Source organism: Lonchura striata, chromosome W (assembly GCF_050655825.1).
Source record: "Lonchura striata isolate lonStrDom1 chromosome W, ASM5065582v1, whole genome shotgun sequence".
Taxonomy (NCBI): domain Eukaryota; kingdom Metazoa; phylum Chordata; class Aves; order Passeriformes; family Estrildidae; genus Lonchura; species Lonchura striata.
The window spans coordinates 8,893,781-8,913,587 of record NC_140743.1 but is presented as its reverse complement, the minus strand read 5'-3'; the positions used below and the strand labels follow the sequence as shown (position 1 = coordinate 8,913,587).

The 19,807-nt window shown below is 44.4% G+C and overlaps 1 protein-coding gene and 1 long non-coding RNA gene across 3 annotated transcripts in view; one reads left to right on the top strand and one right to left on the bottom strand.

The window, feature by feature from the left end:
• Positions 1 to 16,817, bottom strand: part of LOC146763040 (microtubule-associated protein 1B-like) — a 128,103-nt gene extending 111,286 nt beyond the window's left edge. The window contains exon 1 of one of the 2 annotated variants that reach the window (XM_085571191.1): positions 16,361 to 16,817. In XM_085571191.1, coding sequence (XP_085427317.1) covers positions 16,361 to 16,541 — 181 coding nt within the window. In that variant the 5' untranslated portion in view covers positions 16,542 to 16,817. The remainder of the gene's footprint in view (positions 1 to 16,360) is intronic. The other variant, XM_085571190.1, reaches the window with a different exon arrangement.
• LOC146763038 (uncharacterized) overlaps positions 15,738 to 19,807 on the top strand; it is a 34,847-nt gene continuing 30,777 nt past the window's right edge. The window contains exon 1 of the long non-coding RNA XR_014952631.1: positions 15,738 to 16,430. This is a non-coding gene — a long non-coding RNA (uncharacterized LOC146763038). The remainder of the gene's footprint in view (positions 16,431 to 19,807) is intronic.

Genomic DNA, 19,807 nt, shown 5'->3' with positions numbered 1-19,807 from the left:
GTCCCATTCTACTCTGCTTTAGTGTGGCCTTACCTTGAATATTGTGTGCAGCTCTGGTGACTGCAGTATAAGAAAGATATTAAACTATTAGCATCCAAACCAGGGCAATAAAAATGGTGAAGGACCTTGAGGGGAAGCTGTATGAGGGGTGGCTCAGGTAACTTGGTCTGTTCAGCCTGGAGGAGACTGAGGGGAGTCATTGCAGTCTACAACTTCCTTATGAAGGGAAGAGAAGGGGCAGACACTGATCTCTTCTCAGTGGTGACCAGTGACAGGACCTGAGGGAATGGCCCGAAGTTGTGTCAGGAGAGGTTTAGGTTTGATATTAGAAAAAGATTCTTCGCCCAGAGGATGGTTGGGAACTGGAACACGCACCCCAGGGGAGTCGTCACAGCACCAAGCGTGACAGAGTTTGGACAACACTCTTGGGCACATGATGTGACTCTTGGGGATGATGCTGCATAGGGCTGGGAGTTGGACTTGATGATCCTTGTAGCTCACTTCCAATTCAGCTTATTCTGTGCTTCTGTGAGTCTTGTCATCCATGTGCTTAGAGATGGCTTCCAAAATGAGATGCTCCAACACCTTTCCAGGGATCGATGTGAGGCTGACTGGCCGGTAGTTCTGTGGGTACTCTTTCTTGCCCTTTTTGAAGACAGGGGTGACATTTGCTTTCTTTCAGTCCTCAGGTACCTCTCCTGATTGTCATCACCTTTCAAATATGATTGTGAATGTCCTAGCTATGGGATCCACCAGCTCTCTCAGCACTTGTAGATGCATCCTGTCAGGGCCCATGGAGTTGTGGATGACAAGCTTGCATAAGTGTTCTCTAATCAAATCTCCCTTGACCCAAGAGTCTTTCTTCCAAGATTTACAGAATCACAGAATGGTTTGGATTGGAAGGGACCTTAAAGATCATCTAGTTCTAAGCCCTCTGCAATGGGCAGGGACACCTTCCACTAGACCAGGTTGATCAGAGCTCCATCTAGCCTGGCCTCCAGGGATGTAGCATCCACAACTTCTTTGGGCAGCCTGTTCCAGTGCCTCATCACCCTCACAGTAAAGAATTTCTTCCTAATATCTAATCTAAACCTACCTTCTTTCAGTTTGAAGCCATTCCCCCTTGTCCTGTCACTCCATGCTCTTGTAAATAGTCTCTCTCCATCTTTCTTGTAGGTTCCCTTCAGGTACTGTAAGGGCACAATTAGGTCACCCTGAATCCTCCTCTTTTCCGGGCTGAACAGTCCAAATTCTCTCAGCCTTTCCTTGTAGGAAAGGTGTTCCATACCTCTTATCATCTTGGTGCCCGTCCTCTGGACTCACTCCAACAGGTCGATGTCCTTCCTGTACTGGGCACACCAGAGCTGGATGCAGTACTCCAGGTGGTGTCTTATAAGAGCAAAGGGGCAGAATCAAGTCCCTTAACCTGCTATCCATGCTGCTTTGGATGCAGCACAGGATACAATTTGCTTTCTGGGCTATGAGCACACACTGTTGGCTCATGTCCAGCCTCTCATCCACCAGCACCTCCCAAGTCCTCAGCAGGACTGCTCTCAATCTGTTCATCCCCCAGCCTGTATTAGTAGCAGGGGCTGCCCTGACCTGGGTACAGCACCTTGCACTTGGTCTTGTTAAACCTCACGAGATTCCCATGGGCCTGCTTCTCACGCTTGTCCAAGTCCCTCTGGATGACATCTTGTCCTTCAGGTGTCAACTGCACCACTCAGCTTGGTGTCATCAGGAAATTTGCTGAGGGTATACTTGATGCCTTTGTCTATGTCATTAAGGAAGATATTAAATAACACTGGTCCCAATACGGAACCCCAAGGCACAGCACTATGAGCCATTGACCACTACCATCTAGATTCCTTTACCCTGGTCTCCTGGGTCAGAGATCCCTGATATAATTCTAAGCTTAACATGGTCAAATAATGTGCGCTTGCAGCCCAGAAAACCAACTGTATCCTGGGCTGCATCAAAAGAAGCATGACCAAAAGGTCAAGGGAGGTGATTCTCCCCTTCTGCTCAGCTCTTATGAGACCTCCACCTGGTTTACTGTGTCCTGCTCTAGGGCCTCCAACATAAGAAGGTCCTGTTGGACTGGGTCCAGAGAAGGCCATGAAGATGATCAGAGGGCTGGAGCACCTCTCCTATGAGGAAAGACAGAGTTAGAGTTGTTCAGCCTGGAAAAGAGAAGGTTCTGATAAGACCTGGCTATAAGAGAGGCCAGTTTGGATGGAGCTCTGAGCAACCTGGTCTAGTAGAAGGTGTCCCTGTCCATGGCAGGGGGGGTTGGAACTAGATGATCTTTAAGATCCCTTCAAACCCAAACCATTCTATGATTCTATTATTTTTTTCTATATTTTTATTGCTTTGTTTTGAAAATAATGAGCAAACAGTTTCACTACTGGTAAATCCAAGCACTGCAGTAATTTTCAACACCAACATTATAGTGATTTTTTTCTTTTTCCCCTAGAGTAATGTTATTAAACATACACAAATTAGCTGGCAAATGCATAAGGGATTGCATGTGAGGAATTGTCTAGTGACTTCTCCCCACATTCCTGAGCATGTGTTTACATGAAAATTTTAGTTAAATCACTGAGTTTTGGTACCTTTGGGGTACAGAAATGCTTGAGGAGCTGTGTGTCAACCCCTTACCATAAGACTAGCACTAATATTTCTTCTCATAACTTGTCAGGATTTCAGGCTGCAAACCTTATTGTCAACACTGCCTCTCATGCAATATATTATCTTTCAAGGCAGCAGAAACGTCAAGTCTTGCACTGTCAGAAACCCTGTTGTAGGGCTGAAGGTAGAGAAGGAGAAAGAGGGGGAAGAGCAGAGAAGCCAGATTTGTGTTGATGGTTTCCCATTGCAGCTCTGCGTAAGTGAACCTTTGCATTTCAAGAGCCTGAAGACTCTTCAGAGGTAATTCATCCACGGCTTTCCCTTGTCAGCATCCCAGTCAAGGAAGGACCATGCTTCTTACTGTGACATGCTACCAGCTATTAAGCAGCTGTCATTTGAAACTAAATAATTTTGGAAATAAAGTATCACCTGTGTGTTTCATAACCACTCAAGAGAAAAATAACTGAACTATAACCAGCTACCTCCACTTCCTGAATATATGCATCATTGTTCACAGGCACAAGCAGTGAGAGTCTTCTGTAAATCTCCTTATCTTCATTTCTCAAAAATCTCTTGGCCATATGGTGCATTTTTGGAGTGTAGTCTTGTCAGACAAATAGAGCTCAGCAGGCTTTAACTTTTTCCAGGTCTTGGAAATTTCTGAGAGCAAGAAAGTAATGATGATATAATACCACACATGTAAAGTGCATATGAAAACTATGACTAGTAAACTGACATTGATCACAAAGCTGAAGTACATTGAAAAGAAGTTTGTGTGAATCGACACAGGCAGGTGTCCAGAAGAACAACCACAAATCCACAGCTGAAATGCAAAGAATAAATTTATTTAATTACCTGGCTAACTGGAGGATCTTGAAGCAATATCCAGGTAGAGACACACAAGTAGGAATGCAGACACCATTAGGCTCAGTCCATTCTGACAGGTGGCAAGCCTGCTGTTTGCACCAATTTATCAAGGGCCCATGCATGTGCTTTTTATAATCTCTGAGCATTGATCTCTCTCCTAAAACAGGGAGCTCAAGAACGTCCATGAGAATGCCTCCAAGTCTCTCCAAATACCTATGTTATTACTATAGAGAGGATAAACAGCAGTAGGCATAATATTTGGGGTTTGCCACACTTATTGTCCAGGCCTTGACATTCCCAGCTGCAAGGTGACTTGAGAGAATCTACCATCTCCTCACCATTCTTCCACTTTTAACCCTTTCCTCCCAACAAGGTGCTGAACTTCAAGAAACTAGAAGATAGCTCACTGGCCTCTGACAGCAGGCTTGTGTGGGGAGGCTACAAGCTTTCTAGACATCAATTAAGCAATATAGACTATGATTCAGCAGTGCTGTGTATTGGTTACTGGGTTATTGGGAGACTGAATGTTATAATTTATGCCTTAAGCATCTTCATGAAGGACCTTTGCCTATTATAACAAAACTGTACAAAAGCTGCAGAGAAGACTACTACACCCTGAATAGGCCTTCTGACTGAGGCCCTGGACTGCTCCCTGATAGAGATAATATAAAGTAAATTTAGGTATGAGGAGAGAAGACATACATTCACAGAGGGATCAAGCTTAGCACCTTTGGGGTGGAGATCATAGCCTCAGGGCTATCAGTTGCCAGGCTCAACAGACCCTCACACCAAAAGGTGTGGGGGGGGCGGGGAAGGAGGCTTTGGGTTTGTGGTGAAAAAGCCTCTGGTCAGAGGCAGGGAAAGCCCATCCTCCACTGTGCAGAGGAGACCAGCTGCAGGGGCTCCTTCACCCTGGGAAAAGCTTATCCACAGCAGAGGAGTGTCATGTCCCATCAAAGGCCCTCCCCCCAAAAGGGTCCCCAGACCCTGCACCCAATCACTGCAACATGATGCAACAGATTCACAGTGTTGCAAGGGACAGTGTCAAACTGCCCCCCTGCAAGGGAGAGACCTGGGCATTCCCACCTGGCCCAAACATTTATTAATTCACTGGATTCTATACATGGTGTGGCACAGCATGGCAGCAGAGGACCCTCACCACTAAGAAGACCAGATGGAGGGAAGCCATGAGATGTCATTGGGACTCCTTGGATGGGTGATGTTTCTACCTAACCCCTGTCACCCTCTCCCTGTCCCCCTACCCCCTACACACACTTCTTTTTCTATTTCCTTCTTTCTTTTCTCTTTCACTATTAAATAACATATATCAATTTTTTGGCACCAACATCTAACCTCATTTGGTTTTAATCATGGTTTTTTGTGTATATTTCAAACCTTTCTGAGTCCGATCCATTTTATTAATGGAAGCTTAGTTTCCTTTGGTCTTCTGTGTTAAACCAGTTCGTAACATGGGTTTGCATGTCAAGGTTTTGGTAGTGGGGGAGCTATGGGATGGCTTCTCCAAGAAACTGTCAGAAGCCTTTCCTATGTCCAGTGAAGCCAACACCAGCTGGCTCCAAGATGAACCAAGTCTGAGACCATCAGTGACAGTAATAACACCTCTGTGATAGCATATATAAGAAGGGGGGGAAAAGTTATTGTGCAGAAGCAGATTGCAGCCAGAAAGGAGTGAAAATATGTGAGAGAAACAATTATGCAGGCACCAAGGTTAGTGAAGGAGGTGCTCTAGCCACCACAGCAGAGATTGCCCTGCAGCTTATGGTGTAGATCATGGTGAAGCAGCTGTCCCCCTGCAGCCCATGGAGGTTGAGTGGAGCAGATATCCACATGCAGCCTTTGGACAACCGCACACCAGAGCAGGTGGATGTGCCCTGAAGGAGGCTGTGACCCCATGGGGAGACAGTGCTGGAGCAGGCCCCAGGTAGAATCTGTGCACCTGTGGAGAGAGATGCCCACGCTGGAGCAGGGGAAGGAGTCCTCACCCTGAGGACAGAGTGGCAGAAACAACCATTCCCCATCCCCTTGTGCCACCGGTGAGAAGGAGGTAGAAAATCGGGCATCAAGTTAAAACCCAGGAAGAATGGAGGGGTGGGGGGAAGGTGTTTTTTTAAGAATTGGGTTTACTTCTCATTATCCTACTCTGATTTGATTTGTAATAAATTCAATTAATTTTCCCAAGTCAGGTCTGTTTTACCTGTGACGGTAATTGGTGAGTGATCTCTCCCTGTCCTTATCTCAACCCACAAGCCTTTCATTATATTTTCACTTCCCTGTCCTCTTGAGGAGAGGAGTGGTAGAGTGGCTTAGATGGACACGGCGTCCAGATAAGGTCAAACCACTTCATGCTACTAATTATAGGATCTGTCTACCACCCATCCCTAGCTGCTTTTGTCATCAATCCTAATTTGCAGTAGGGATAAGATTCTTATTAGACATAGACTGATGAGCCAGGTAATTTCCAAAATGTCCAAAAAGAAAAAGCCTAGATATACTATGCACACAATAGTCCTAGAAGCTGAAGTTGGGATTTGAATAGAATATCCCAAATCTGCAGCTGTATGATTCAGCATTCTGGATGCAAAACAATCTGGACGTACATTATAATGTAGTATAATGTATTATATATCAAATCAGGTTTGGGTAGCACAGAGGCAATTCTGGAACTAAAATCCAAGATCAAGCCAATTATGTATATCATTAAAAGCATGGAAGTAACTACTGGAAGTATGACTGAACTGGAGCTATTTCTGCAGGCTTAGGAATGCAATGCCACTAGACACAGGACTTATCAGACAGCAGACAGAGCACACCCAGTGGCATCTGCCAAATGAGTGGAAAAATCTTGAAATTTTGTCTTTTCTCCCTCCTTTTTTGATGGACAATGGGTTGGAGGATTTCCCCCTTAGTAAAGTGACATCCTAAGTGTAATTACTTGAAATGCAGCTCACCATACCATCCCCTCTTCATGATATGTTGAGAAATGACTCTGCATTCCACCAGGTTGCATGGTATCACACCACTGATGTGTTATCAGCAGATGTTTTCTTTGATATGTACTGCAGTTCAGTGCATGAATACACACTTTTCAGTGATGGTACTTAGGAGATGCACCAGAGAAGACAGTGAGGCAGAGTTATCAAGAACCCTAAGGCTATCTTGAGAATAAAGGTTGAAAGAAGCAATTTTTTCCAGACTACAGCATATTTTTCCATAATAAATAGATTAGCCAATATTATATTGGCCTCACATAGAGCTTCAGACTCCTAGTATACTCATTCAGAACAATGCACCTCAAATTTTGATCAAGGTTTTTTCTTGGCAGGCAAAATTTCAATCAGATTGTCTGACACCAGGAACAGTGAGGTGACTTCTAACCCAAAATTATGAATAAAAAGGCAAAAGCATTCCCTCTGAAAATCTAAAACTGCAGGTGGCAAGAGGTAGACAGAGGCAACAGAGGGAAGAGGCAACAGAGTTATGAAGCAGCAACTGTACAATAGAAGAGACTAATAGAAGAGTGTCATGAAGAAACTGAAGAGCATTTTTTCAGAGAAGGATGGCATCAAATGTTTTGAGGGCATAAGTATTAAAATGTATAGAGCAAGTGGACAAAAATGTAAATAAATGCAGCCAATATACTTCTGGCACAACCAAAACTTAAGATAGCATTAGCCAAGTGCAGTGCTGAAGAGGCTCTGAATGACAAAGCATCTGACTCAGTAGTTGTCCCTAGAAGACAATGGTAGCAATAAAGATACACAGGTCACAGTGAAGCTGGTTAGCAGTGATGAGAGAGCCTTTTACGACAAACAGTTATGAAAAAAGAATCAAGAGAAATTGCCAACTAAAGCAACAATAGTTGAGAAAACAATAGAGACAAATCAAGTCCTAGCTGGACTGCTGAACCACACCTATAAGACAAGGCTGCTACCAAGTCCCCATTCCAAGGTCCCTCTTCTCCTAACAATGACAGGTTTCTGATATTTCTGTTTCCACCAGTCCAGAACAAAAATATGTTACAAAATCATTTATCAATTGAATTTAACAAACTACAGAGTCCAACAATAATTTTCTTTGTGCTTCATGCCACTATTATGGCAACAGGGCTTTGTTCCCCTCTCCATGTATACTACAATTTATTGTATCAGAAACCACATGGAGAAGTTATAATATTGTTATTTCACTAGCGATACCTTCCTGTATTGCTGTCTTAAGGACAAATAAACAGCGAGTCATAGCATCCTGTAGCTGGACAATAATGAGGCTTGAGATAAGTGGAAGATCATTTGTTCACTGTGATATGCTCGATTACCTTGGTTTGCATAAGAATGTACTGGTGTGTCTTTGAAATGCTTATTTGCTTACAAGGTGATAAGGAGGTTGAGATTAGAGTCCTGGGTATGTGTATCTGGTCTGCTTGCTGCATCTCAAAAGAAGAGACTTAGAAGCTATCACAACGACCAGACTCAGACTACATCTGGAGAGTCACGCCTGCAAGGAGAAGGGGGGGGATAAAAGGAAGGTTGGGACAGAACATTTTTGCGCGCCGTTGGTGGAGCAGGAGACTCCCCGGCCGCCCAGCGCTGTGCTTTGCCTGCCTTACTCGCTTGCTATTTTCAATAAAATTGCTTTATTGGATTAAGACACTTCAAATTGCCGTGTCACAATTTATAACAATTTGGTGCCGTGACTCGGATGGAGAAATAGATCAGTCGCTACGGGACGATCGGGAGGCGCCCCGCCCTTATGGCGGCCCGGCTGCCCCAGGCTTTCTGATCACTCTCCACCGACGAACCTAAATTGAGTAACGGGCAAAGGAGAACCGGTTACCCCTGTAATCTTTGTGCACGAAGAACCAGCGAAGACGCAGGACGCGTGAGTATAGGCCGGTTTCCCGCTCGGTTTGGGGTGGTTTTCCCGGAGTGCTGTGTGTGAGAGGTCTCGTAGAGACCAAGTGAGTGCGGACTCTGTATTAGTGTGTTTTCCATTCCCCGCGAGGGGCTGGGCCACGAACCAGGGGAGCACGTGTGTGAGAAACTGAGTGCACTCCGGAAGATGGGACAGAGGAAAAGCAAGCCCTCTGGTCCCATGGGAGAGGGGACCCATGCTAAGCTTCCCCAGATTCCCAAGCCCCTTGGGTTTGATGATAATTAATTGGGATGCTTTCCCATCTAGAAAAGGGAAAGACAAAGTTAAAATGATACATTATTGTATGGAAGTGTGCGGGAAAGGCCTAACCCTAATTCCCATGCAAGGAATGTAGAACAAAGGGAGAATCGGGAGCAGAGTTATATTTCTAGGGAAGGAAAAGGAAGAGGTCGTGAAATTGTCAGCTTCTACTGTGGAAAGAAGGGACATATGAAGAGGGGATGCAGACAACGGATAGTGGATGAGAAGGCCTTTAAGGAAGATTAGGGGTGTGAGGCCCCAGGCCAGCAGAGAAGCAGCAAGGTCCCTTCACTGCCAGCCCCAGAGGTGGCAGTGGGGTTGGAAATGTCAACCTGATGGAGCTTATGGTGTAAACCACCCTTGTTTGGACAGCTGCACTCTTGCATTACTCTCCAGTGCCAAAATTTCTGCTTCCACCCACACTGCAGTGTAGCTGCTCAGCCTTTTCAAGATTTTGGGACATGCTGTGGAGCCTGTATGGGGTGAGATGCTGGCAGTGCTTTTACTTGCTTTTTATAATGGACCACATTATCTTGCCCTCCTTAAGAAGCCTTTTGCTTCTGCAGCTTCAATTCTTAAATGCAAAAGTATTAATGTATTGTTATTGTCATTTAATTGTACAGTTGTCACATAACTTACTGTTCAAACATGGTCCTACCTCCACCCTTTCAGGACACTTCCCACACTGCTGCTGCTACTGTCTGGGGGAACAGAAATTGAGGTTGGGAAGCCGCTTTTTGAAGTTCTTAGATTAGTCAATTCATTCTGAGCTCTGCTTAACTTGTTTTCTTAGGTACACAGTGAAGTAAGTATTGAGGTAAGTCTCCCTAGCAGGGAGCATGGTCCAGGGAAGTGTACTATAGAAAGAGTTCCCTTTCAATAACCAGTACTTTGATATCATCACTGGAAATCACTGTCTGCTAATGACAGATGATGGGGTTTTGTGCCTAGAGACATTGTAAACAACTGTTAGTTACAGCACAAATAACTTCTTCTAAGCAGTTCTTCCTTATTACTTTCAAAATACTGAAATTGCTATCAGCCAGAGCATTATGTCTATTTTAAGTAGGTCTGAGATTCAGGGAAACAATGTGTGCAAGAATAGTTTTCACAAGTAATTGCAGACATTGTCAGAACTGCATGTGTTGAAGCCTTGGTGCCTGCACTGGTAAAATCAGCCGGAGTGCAAAACATGACCTGAGTAATTCAGCTCATTTGCTTCTGAAAGGCAAAAAGCCCTTTCCTTTCAATGCATTTTGGATGTAAACACAGTTAATGAGCTTGTAACAACTTCTTAGTAAGGCTGTTCATTTGTTTGATACTTATTTTCTGCATTTAAGGGAAGACACTAAAAAAAAAGTGTTCTTAATCAGAAACTGGTTGAACCTTTGTATGATCTTCAAATGCGGTCTCTGCTTTCCTGCTGTATGCTGTGAAACCTCGTGCATTTAAAAATGACAGCAGCCACATCAATGATGTTGTGGACTCCATCCTCTCCCCCTAAGCTGGAATAATGCCAGGACAATCTAAACTCAGAAGAGTGAATTCCTGCCTCAGCTTATACAAATTCAGCTTGGTGTGCAGTCATTTTATGAAATGTCTACTACAAAAACTATTCTTCCCCCTTGCATTTATGTGGAAGTAATTTGAAATCATTGTGTACACACTATTATTTAAGCTATGATATTTTAAAATAGGTGGGTTATTTACGTATGTAAAGAAACATCATAAGGAGCCCTTGGTAAAGCTTAAAGTGGGACCCCAACAACAAGAGATGGAATTTTTAGTGGATACCAGGGCTGAAAGATCCACAGTGCAAGCCTTGCCGCTTGGATGTAAAAAGTCATCTGACACTGTACATGTAATTGGGGCAAAAGGAGAGCCCTTTGAGGTATCTGTTATCAAGGATGTGATGGTAGAAACTGATTCCAAATGTGGTATAGGTTCTTTACTACTGGTACCTGAAGCAGATTACAATTTATTAGGGAGAGATCTGATAATAGAATTGGGTATTAATTTAGAAGTTGTAAATAAAGAATTACAGATAAAGCTCTGCCCTTTAAGGGTGGAGGATGAAAAGAAAATAAATCCTGAGGTGTGGTATACCCCAGAAACGGTGGGGAAATTGCAGATTAAGCCTTTCTCAGTGGAAATAAGTAATCCTGGCAAACCCGTAAGAATAAAACAATACCCTATCCCTAGGGAGGGAAAATTAAGACTAAAACCTGAAATAGATAGGTTATTGGAAAAAGGGCTTTTTAGAGCCCTGTATGTCTCCCTTCAATACTCCCATCCTGCCTGTAAAGAAGTCAGATGGGTCCTACAGATTGGTGCACGATTTAAGAGAAATAAATAAGAGGACTTTGGCCCGGTTTCCAGTAGTTGCAAATCCATAAAAAGATTTAAAGGTAATTGAATCCGGACCACTAAGTAACTCCTGGTCTGCACAAGCTTGTGAATTATATGCAGTACTCAGGGCTTTAAGGTTATTAAAAGGAAAAATTGGAACAATATACACAGACTCTAAATATGCATATGGGATAGTGCACACATTTGGAAAATGTGGGAAGAAAGGGGACTTATAAACTCACAGGGAAAAGATCTAATTCATCAAGAGCTAATTGTCCAAGTTTTAAATGCCTTAAGGGGCCCGGCTCAAATTGCTGTGGTCCACTTAAGGGGACACCAGAAAGGATTGGACTTTAGAAACAGGGGAAATAATTTAGCTGACCAAGAAGCCAAGAAAGCAGCCCTACGAACTCGGGGGGACATGGGGCAGAGCAACATTGTATCTGTGGACTCCCCCAAAGAAAAATGGCAAATATATAGTTTTACCACTCAAGAAAAGGAAAAATTACAAAAGATGGGAATTGAGGAGGGGTCTGAAGGGCAATGGAAGCTCCCAGATGGGAGAACTGTTTTACCTAAAAGCAAGGCCTCAGAAATTTTGCAAAGATTGCATGACCAGACTCATTGGGGAACTCAGGCATTAGTAGATCAATTTGCCACTAAATATATGAGTATTGGAATCTATGATTTGGCTAAAAGAGTAGTGGGAGATTGTCTGATCTGTCAAAAAGTAAACAGAAAACATCTTAGGGAAAGGCCCATGGGAGGAAGGGAATTAGCTCACAGGCCTTTTGCCAAAATAAAAATAGACTTCACTGAATTGTCTAAAGTGGGTAGATATAAATATTTGTTAGTAATAGTAGATCATCTCACCCATTTTGTAGAGGCTTACCCCACTACTCGGACTACTGCTCAGACAGTGGTCAGAATATTATTATAAGAAATAATCCCTAGATATGGGATAGTAAAAACAATAGATTCTGACAGGGGACCCCACATGCCATATGATTTGGAGGAACCCCGAGACCACCCCAGTTGAAGGACTATAAAATAACCTCATATATTATTGCCTTAATGAAACACCGCAATGAACTTTGGGAAAAAGGAATCATTACGCAAAGACCCCCTTTAGATTTAAAAATACATAAAATGCACCCAGGAGACTATGTGTTAATAAAATCCTGGAAAGAATCTACACTAACTCCACAATGAGAAGGTCCTTATCTTGTGTTACTCACTACAGAAACTGCAATTCGGACTGCAGAAAGAGGATGGACACATGCCAGTCGAGTAAAAGGACCAGTTAACAACACTGTGTGGCAAGTAACCAGTCCTCCCGGGAACCTGAAATTGAAGTTACAGAGAAACTAATGGACTCTTATCAGATTGAATACACATCAGATTTATATTACTTAGATAGTGGACTAAGTAGTAATTCAAGTGTTAAAGTGTAAAAATCAAAATTGTAATTGCTATCCTTTTGTATGCTATATCTGTAAGGTGTGTGGGGAACGGTGGTGGTCACATTGCAACAGAGGGTATCCTCCACGAGGAACTTGCAATTCCTGTTGGAACGTACAAAGAGAGATTACAGCTTGGGTACTGACCTGTAAAGTGACTAGAGGGGAAATCCGATTGGAATCTAAAGAGTGGTGGGAAATTTTCTCAAAGGGCATTCACCCAGACTATTACTGCTACCATACAAACGAGCCGAGCCCATTTGTGGCAGAGATCATAAAAGGCCTTTGTAAGAAAGACCTAAAAGGGGTCAGTTGTACCGCACCAGAGGTAAAAGATCAGAATTGGCGTTCTTATTGCATGCGGCAAGGCACTAGAGGGCATAAATCCCCTCCTGAAGAATACTCTTGCTGCCGAGAAGATGGTACACCCTGTGGCTCGAAGCACCCGAGTCGACGGGCGAGGCAGAGGAGTAAACAGCTGTGGAGGAAGGAGCCCTCAGGATGGAATACGCAAGCAATATTTGCGGAACTACCCCGGGACTGGGAGTAACAAAGGCAGAAATAGTTTTTGGGCTCAAGGGTATTTTGGTGACAACCAGCTAATAGAGGGAAAGAAGTCACAAGGGTATAATTGTTGCAGTGTGAGAAACCAGACCCCACATGCCATTTGCTTACTGCTTGTGATTTTCCTTTGTATATCTTGTAATACTGCGGAAATAACAACTCATGAACCTTTCAAGTGGACTTTAGGAAGATGGGAGGATTCACGAGTTATAAGGAGCAATACTACAGCTGGAGCTCCCACTTTCCAGTTACCTGTGGCATCCTTAGGTACTCGTTGGGGTTCCCATTGGGTTTCATCGTTTTATATGTGTCCTGCTTCGAATCCTGGTAAAGGGTATTGCAATAGTCCTGGACAATATTACTGTGCATATTGGGGTTGTGAAACAATAGCTGGTACATGGGACCCCCCCACTCCTGATCCATACATTAAGGTGGTCTGGAAGCCAGATGGTTGTATTCCTCCCGGCTACTGGACAGGTCATAAACCCCCAGAAAATATTTGCAGGAATATACAAATTACTGCATTAAGGCCAGAGGATAGTATATGGTTAATTGGAAAAACTTGGGGCGTTCATTTATATTCGGCTGATTTTGGCAATTTTGGTAGCTTAATATTTATAAAGAAGGAAATTGTGCCCCCTGATCCTGAACCTGTAGGGCCAAACCCAGTGTTATTAGAAAAGGAGGTTGTTTTAGCCAACCAAACAAAAGAAAGGGATCAGACCCAGAATAAAATTCAGAATGAAAACACTTCAGGAGACAAACAGGAAAAAACCCAGGAGGGTAATATACTCTGGAAGGTCATGAAAGCGAGTTATGGTGTCCTAAATAGAACCAACCCAAAACTGATGGAAGACTGTTGGCTGTGCTATAATTTAAGACCCCCATTTTATGAAGCCATAGGGGTCACTGCAAAGCCCAGAAGAGTGAATGGAACTAATCCGAATCAGTGTTTGTGGAAAAAGGGTAAAGAGACAACACCGGGGCTTACCTTGGCTCAGGTAACAGGGAAAGGGAGATGCATAGGAAAAATCCCAACACAAAGAGAATACCTTTGTGGAGTAATAGAAACAGGTGGAAAGAAACCGGCTGACTGGCTATTGCCAGCAGCTAACACTAAGTGGGTATGTAACACTCTGGGTGTCACACCTGCATCTCACTGAAACTGCTTAATCCAAGCCAAGACTACTGCATCCAGGTAACGATTATGCCCAGAATTACCTACCATACAAGTGACTACATATATGAACAACAAACTGTGCCAGAACACCATCTAATGAAAAGGGAACCCCTCACTGCCTTAACTATTGCAACTCTCCTTACCATCGGGGGAATAGGAGCTGGAACTGGGGTGGCATCCCTAGTAAATCAACAAAAGGAATTTAAAGCATTAAGAATTTCAGTAGATGAAGATCTGAGTAAAATTGAGCAGGCCATCGATGGATTGGTAAAATCATTAAGGTCCCTATCTGAGGTGGTGTTGCAGAACAGAAGGGGTTTAGACTTGCTATTATTACAACAAGGGGGATTGTGTGTAGCCCTGAAGGAGGAATGCTGTACATATGCTGATCATACTGGAGTTGTTACAGACACCATGGCAGAATTAAGGAGAAGATTAGAGCAGAGAAAGAAGGAAAGAGAGGCACAGCAAAGTTGGTATGAATCATGGTTCAATCAATCTCCTTGGTTAACTACCTTGTTATCCACCCTTGCAGGACCTCTGATACTGATAATATTGGGACTGACCTTTGGGCCATGCATCTTCAATAAGGCAATAAAAATAGTGAAGGGACGCTTAGAGGCAGCACATTTAATGCTCATTAGGGCAAAATATGAACCCATACACGATGTAGATGAGACCCTAATACTAAGTCACCAAGAGTAACAAAGATTCAGTGAACAAAATAAAGATGAACAAGAAAATGGGGGAATTGAGATAAGTGGAAGATCATTTGTTCACTGTGATATGCTCGATTACCTTGGTTTGCATAAGAATGTACTGGTGTGTCTTTGAAATGCTTATTTGCTTACAAGGTGATAAGGAGGTTGAGGTTAGAGTCCTGGGTATGTGTATCTGGTCTGCTTGCTGCATCTCAAAAGAAGAGACTTAGAAGCTATCACAACGACCAGACTCAGACTACATCTGGAGAGTCACGCCTGCAAGGAGAAGGGGGGGGATAAAAGGAAGGTTGGGACAGAACATTTTTGCGCGCCGTTGGTGGAGCAGGAGACTCCCCGGCCGCCCAGCGCTGTGCTTTGCCTGCCTTACTCGCTTGCTATTTTCAATAAAATTGCTTTATTGGATTAAGACACTTCAAATTGCCGTGTCACAATTTATAACAAGGCTGATCACCCAGGTATTAGCCCTATTACCCATATCTTTTTCCGTTTTGAAATATCTACGTGCATATAGAGCCTAGGTCCTGAAAAATTCTCCAGCCAGGAGAAAAGTCTGGTAGCCGAATGTTAGACACAATAGGCACAAACGCATTCCTGCTCAGGGATCTTTGCCACTGAGAAGGAAAACGCCCTGAATCCCGCTGATTTGGTTTCGCGGTGGGGAACAAGGGTTTGCTGAGGAAACAAAGGAAACGCCAATCGCGCCCCCCCCCCCGGTTCCAGCCCCGGTTTTTTTGGAGGCGCGGACGCCCTTTGTCAGCTCCGGGCTGCCATAGGGACCGCAGTGCGGACTGCGCCACGCCCACCCCGCCACTGTCTCCGGGCAGAAGGTCTCGGCGGCGCTAGGTCGCTGCCGCAGTCCCTCCACCCCAACAGTGGTGAGGAGGAGGCTTGCGCCTTTGCCCACGGCTCGCTAGACGCTCCTGGGAATGAACAGTGGGGCGCAGTACACGTTGAGCCGACTGCGGATCTTTGTGCGGGCGGAGGCAGGGAGCCGCTGCCGCCGCCGCCTCCAGACGCCGCAAAGGGACCGGCCCTCAGTCGCTGACCGCCGCGGGCGGCTTCCCGGCGCTCGCACCCAACGGAGGGGTTCCGAGTCCGGTAGGACGGGAGGGGTGTGCGCGCAGATGGGATGAAGAGCCCCTCGTGCCATAAAAAGAAGAAACAAGAGACCTAGACTTCGCAGCTTATGTGTCTGTGCCCAGCGTGTGTCGTTCCGATCATAAGCAAGGAGCGTCCAGGCCCCCCCACCCCACCGGCCAAACCCGGTCAGCACCCCCGCTGGTCCCGCGCGGAAGGGGAAGAAAACGGGGAGCGACTGCCTGCCCTCTGAGGGGAAGGTGTCTGCGGGGTGGGGGCTCCGGCGCTGCCTGCGTCGGCCCCGCTCCCCGTCGTCTCACCTCGCTCGATGTTGGCGATAGCCCGCCGCAGATGCTCTTCGGTCACCAGCTCGCCAATGACCACCAGCAGGTAAAATTTACTGTCCAGGAAGCGGTGCGAAAGGCTGGGCGAGAGGGAGGTGGGGTTGGGGATGCTACAGGAGGCTTCTGAATCCATTTCCACCACCACCACGGTGGCCATCGCGAGCGCCTCACTCCTCCGTCCCGCGGCTCCGGGGTGCTGGGAGGAGATAAGTCTCCGCAGCTGCTCCGCAGGAAGGAGAGAGTGAGGATGGACGGGGAGGCTGCGGCGCTTTTATATGGAGACGGTGTGGGGCAGGGACCTGGCGAGGAGGAGGAGAAGGAGCAGGAAAAGGGGCGGAGGGGGGGAAAGGGAGCCGGCGCATCCCCGCACAGCCACTTCTCCAGCATGCACAGCTGATGTCATCTGCAGCAAATGCTCCCCGCGGCGGCCAACGGAAGCAGGAAGAACGCAGGGGGGAGAACAATTTCCCGAGGGGCCGCCGTAAGGGTGGCCTTGAGTTGCAGCCCGACCTTCCACGTGACCGCTCCGCCTGTGCTCCCCTGGCCGGCGCAGGTCCGTCGTCCCTCATATATATGTTATAAATTTACGCCACAACGGATCATAATCCAATTAGAATTTTATTAATTACAGCAAGTAGGATATGAGCAAACAGCGCTGGACGGCCGGGGAGTCTCTGCTCCCTCTCTGCCGTGCCGTTTCGTTCAAACAGCCCTCCTTTTTATTCCGTTTCTTCAATGAATTCCCGAGGGGTCTCTTTTGTTTAAGCTTGCAGTTTCCTTTTGTTTACGTAAGCAGTCTGTGAGTAATGGGGGTTATCTTTATCTTGTATCGTCAGTCCCCAGGTGTAAGTGTTTGGTTTTCTTATCTTGCAAATGTTGTGTCCGCAGGCTATTTGCGTATCCTCGTTTCCTAAACAATACCTTAGTCTGTAAGCAGTCTGTATTTTCTCACCCTCCGTTTCCTATTCTTAGTCTGTGATTTCTCACAAATCTGTTTCCTAACTTTTATATATATCTTAATAAACAATACCTTAGTTTGTGGTTTCCCACATATACAACCTTCTCCTTTGCCCACCTGCTGTCTTACCCTGTCTTACCAGACCCTCACTGCTCTCTTGGCCATCTCCCACTCCCCGAGGCTCTCCCAGGATCTCAGCCTTGAAGCATCATGGCTGTGCCATGAGGCTCCAGCTGCAACCCTGATGCTGGATGAAAAAAGCAGCTCCACTGTGCAAGGCCAATGTGAAAAATGCATACTTTATGATTGGCTTTTCGCAAATATTACAATGAATATTATATGTGTAATGTTAGAAAATTATGCTGTATTAATTCTCTTAAGTAGTGTGTTAAATATCTTTTTAGGTTATAACACAATGTTAAAATAGAAACTATGCTATGTAAGATGCTTTTTAACTAGCTCAAGAAAGAGATGAGATAATCAAGAAATTCTTCGCACAGAGATAACAGCGAAAGGGCCCATAAAGAGTTACTGCCTCCTCATCAGAAAAGACATTCTTCCACCTTCTCTCTGTCTTTATGGAACCACCAGGATTAAGGGGAAGAAGTTGACAAGAACCAGAAAAGTTCTTAATTTGCAAGGAATTTATGCATCATGTATGAGATATATGAATATGCAACAGGCTATTGCATTTAAGAGTTATTCCTTTGTTCACAAGGCATGTTTTTGGCAGCTTAGTGCCCAAAAACATCCAGATGTCCGTAATTCTTTGCTTTTTATTGTCTTGTAATTGTCCTAACTCTAAATTTTATTACTCTAATTGTATTACTATTTTTAGAACCATTTTATTATTATTAAACTTTTAAAATTTTAAAAACCAAGTGACTGGTGTTTTTCACAGCCAGGAGTCCAGTCTCCTGCATCTTTCTTGTGGCAGTGCAGCAAAATTTTAGACCTATTTCCCTCCCTCCCTACTGGCAATCTAAATATTCTTTTTACCTTTTTTGTTTTGTTTTAAAGCAGTTCACTTAATAAGATACTGAAAACATAGGTTTTCTGCACATTCAGGTATACATATGACATGCCAAAAAAGTACTGTTTCTGGACAAGATGCTTATACTCATACTCTGAAGGCTCCAGAAGTTCAAAGGGTTTTGTGTAACTAATTTTGACTGTGCTCAAGCAATTCCAGGGAGAACTGGTATCAGAAAACATCTACAATTACCAAAACAAAAGCTTGATTCCTCTTGGTTACCATGTAAAAGTTAGATATCTGCTCCCCAATACTCAGAAACCCATTGAAGAGAAATTCAATCACCTCCTAAAAGTTTTTTATCCTCCTCTAAAATGGGATAGAGCAGTCTGAGATAAATCAGCCTTTCTAAGATGTTCTTCTCACTTTACTGACAGATGCCAGGCACTGGTTTACAGTAAGCATCTTGTTTATATTGATGCCTAAAGATTTTTAGCTTTTTCATATATTTGTAGCTTTGTAGATTTTTAATATATAGCTGTATAATTTCTAGCACTTTCTTACACTTTGGAACAGTAGTTACCCTTTCTCACATGTCACACTTGAAATTCTATTTACTCTTATTTCCAAGAAAAGAATTTCTAACAAGGACATCCTGTTTTGCATCAGCATTTGGGAGACATAACAAGATATAGGGCTAAGAACCCCTTGGAGGGATTCCAATGGGGCAGGTCCAAGGGTGGGTTACTAGGACAACTGGTCTCCTATTGGATATACCTGCTAGATATACTAATTGGTTAAACTTATAAAAATTGTAAAAATCCGATGCTGTGGGTAAGCATAGGTATAATTTGTGCACCTGAAAGCTTTCATTAAAGAAGTGCTCTTTATGTTACCACTTTTAATATTTTTTAGAAAGTTTGTTTTCTGATTTGACTTCTCAGGAAGTATTTAAGAGGGTTGCTAGGGCATGTAGGAAAAAAATTAGAGGCGCCAAAGCTCAGTTCGAACTTAATTTGGCAACTTTTGTAAAGGATAATAAAAAATGTTTTTGCAAATATATCAGTAATCAGGAAGGGTAAGACCAACCTTTGTTCTCTATTGGATGCAGGAGGGAACTTAGTAACTGCAGATGAGAAGGCGGAAGTGCTTAATGCCTTCTTTGCCTCAGTCTTTAGTGAGAAGACGGGTTGTCCTCAGGACAACTGTCCTCCTGGGTTGGTAGATGGTGTCAGGGAGCAGAATGGTCCCCCTGTTATCCAGGAGGAGGCAGTCAGAGAACTGCTGAGCTGCTTGGATGTTTATAAATCTATGGGCCCAGATGGGATCCATCCCAGGGTGATGAGGGAGATGGCAGATGAGCTTGCAAAGCTGCTCTCCCTCATGTACCAACAGTCCTGGCTCACTGGTGAGGTTCAAGATGACTGGAATCTGGCCAGTGTGATGCCCATTCACAAAAAGTGTGGGAAGGAGGATCCTGGTAATTACAGGC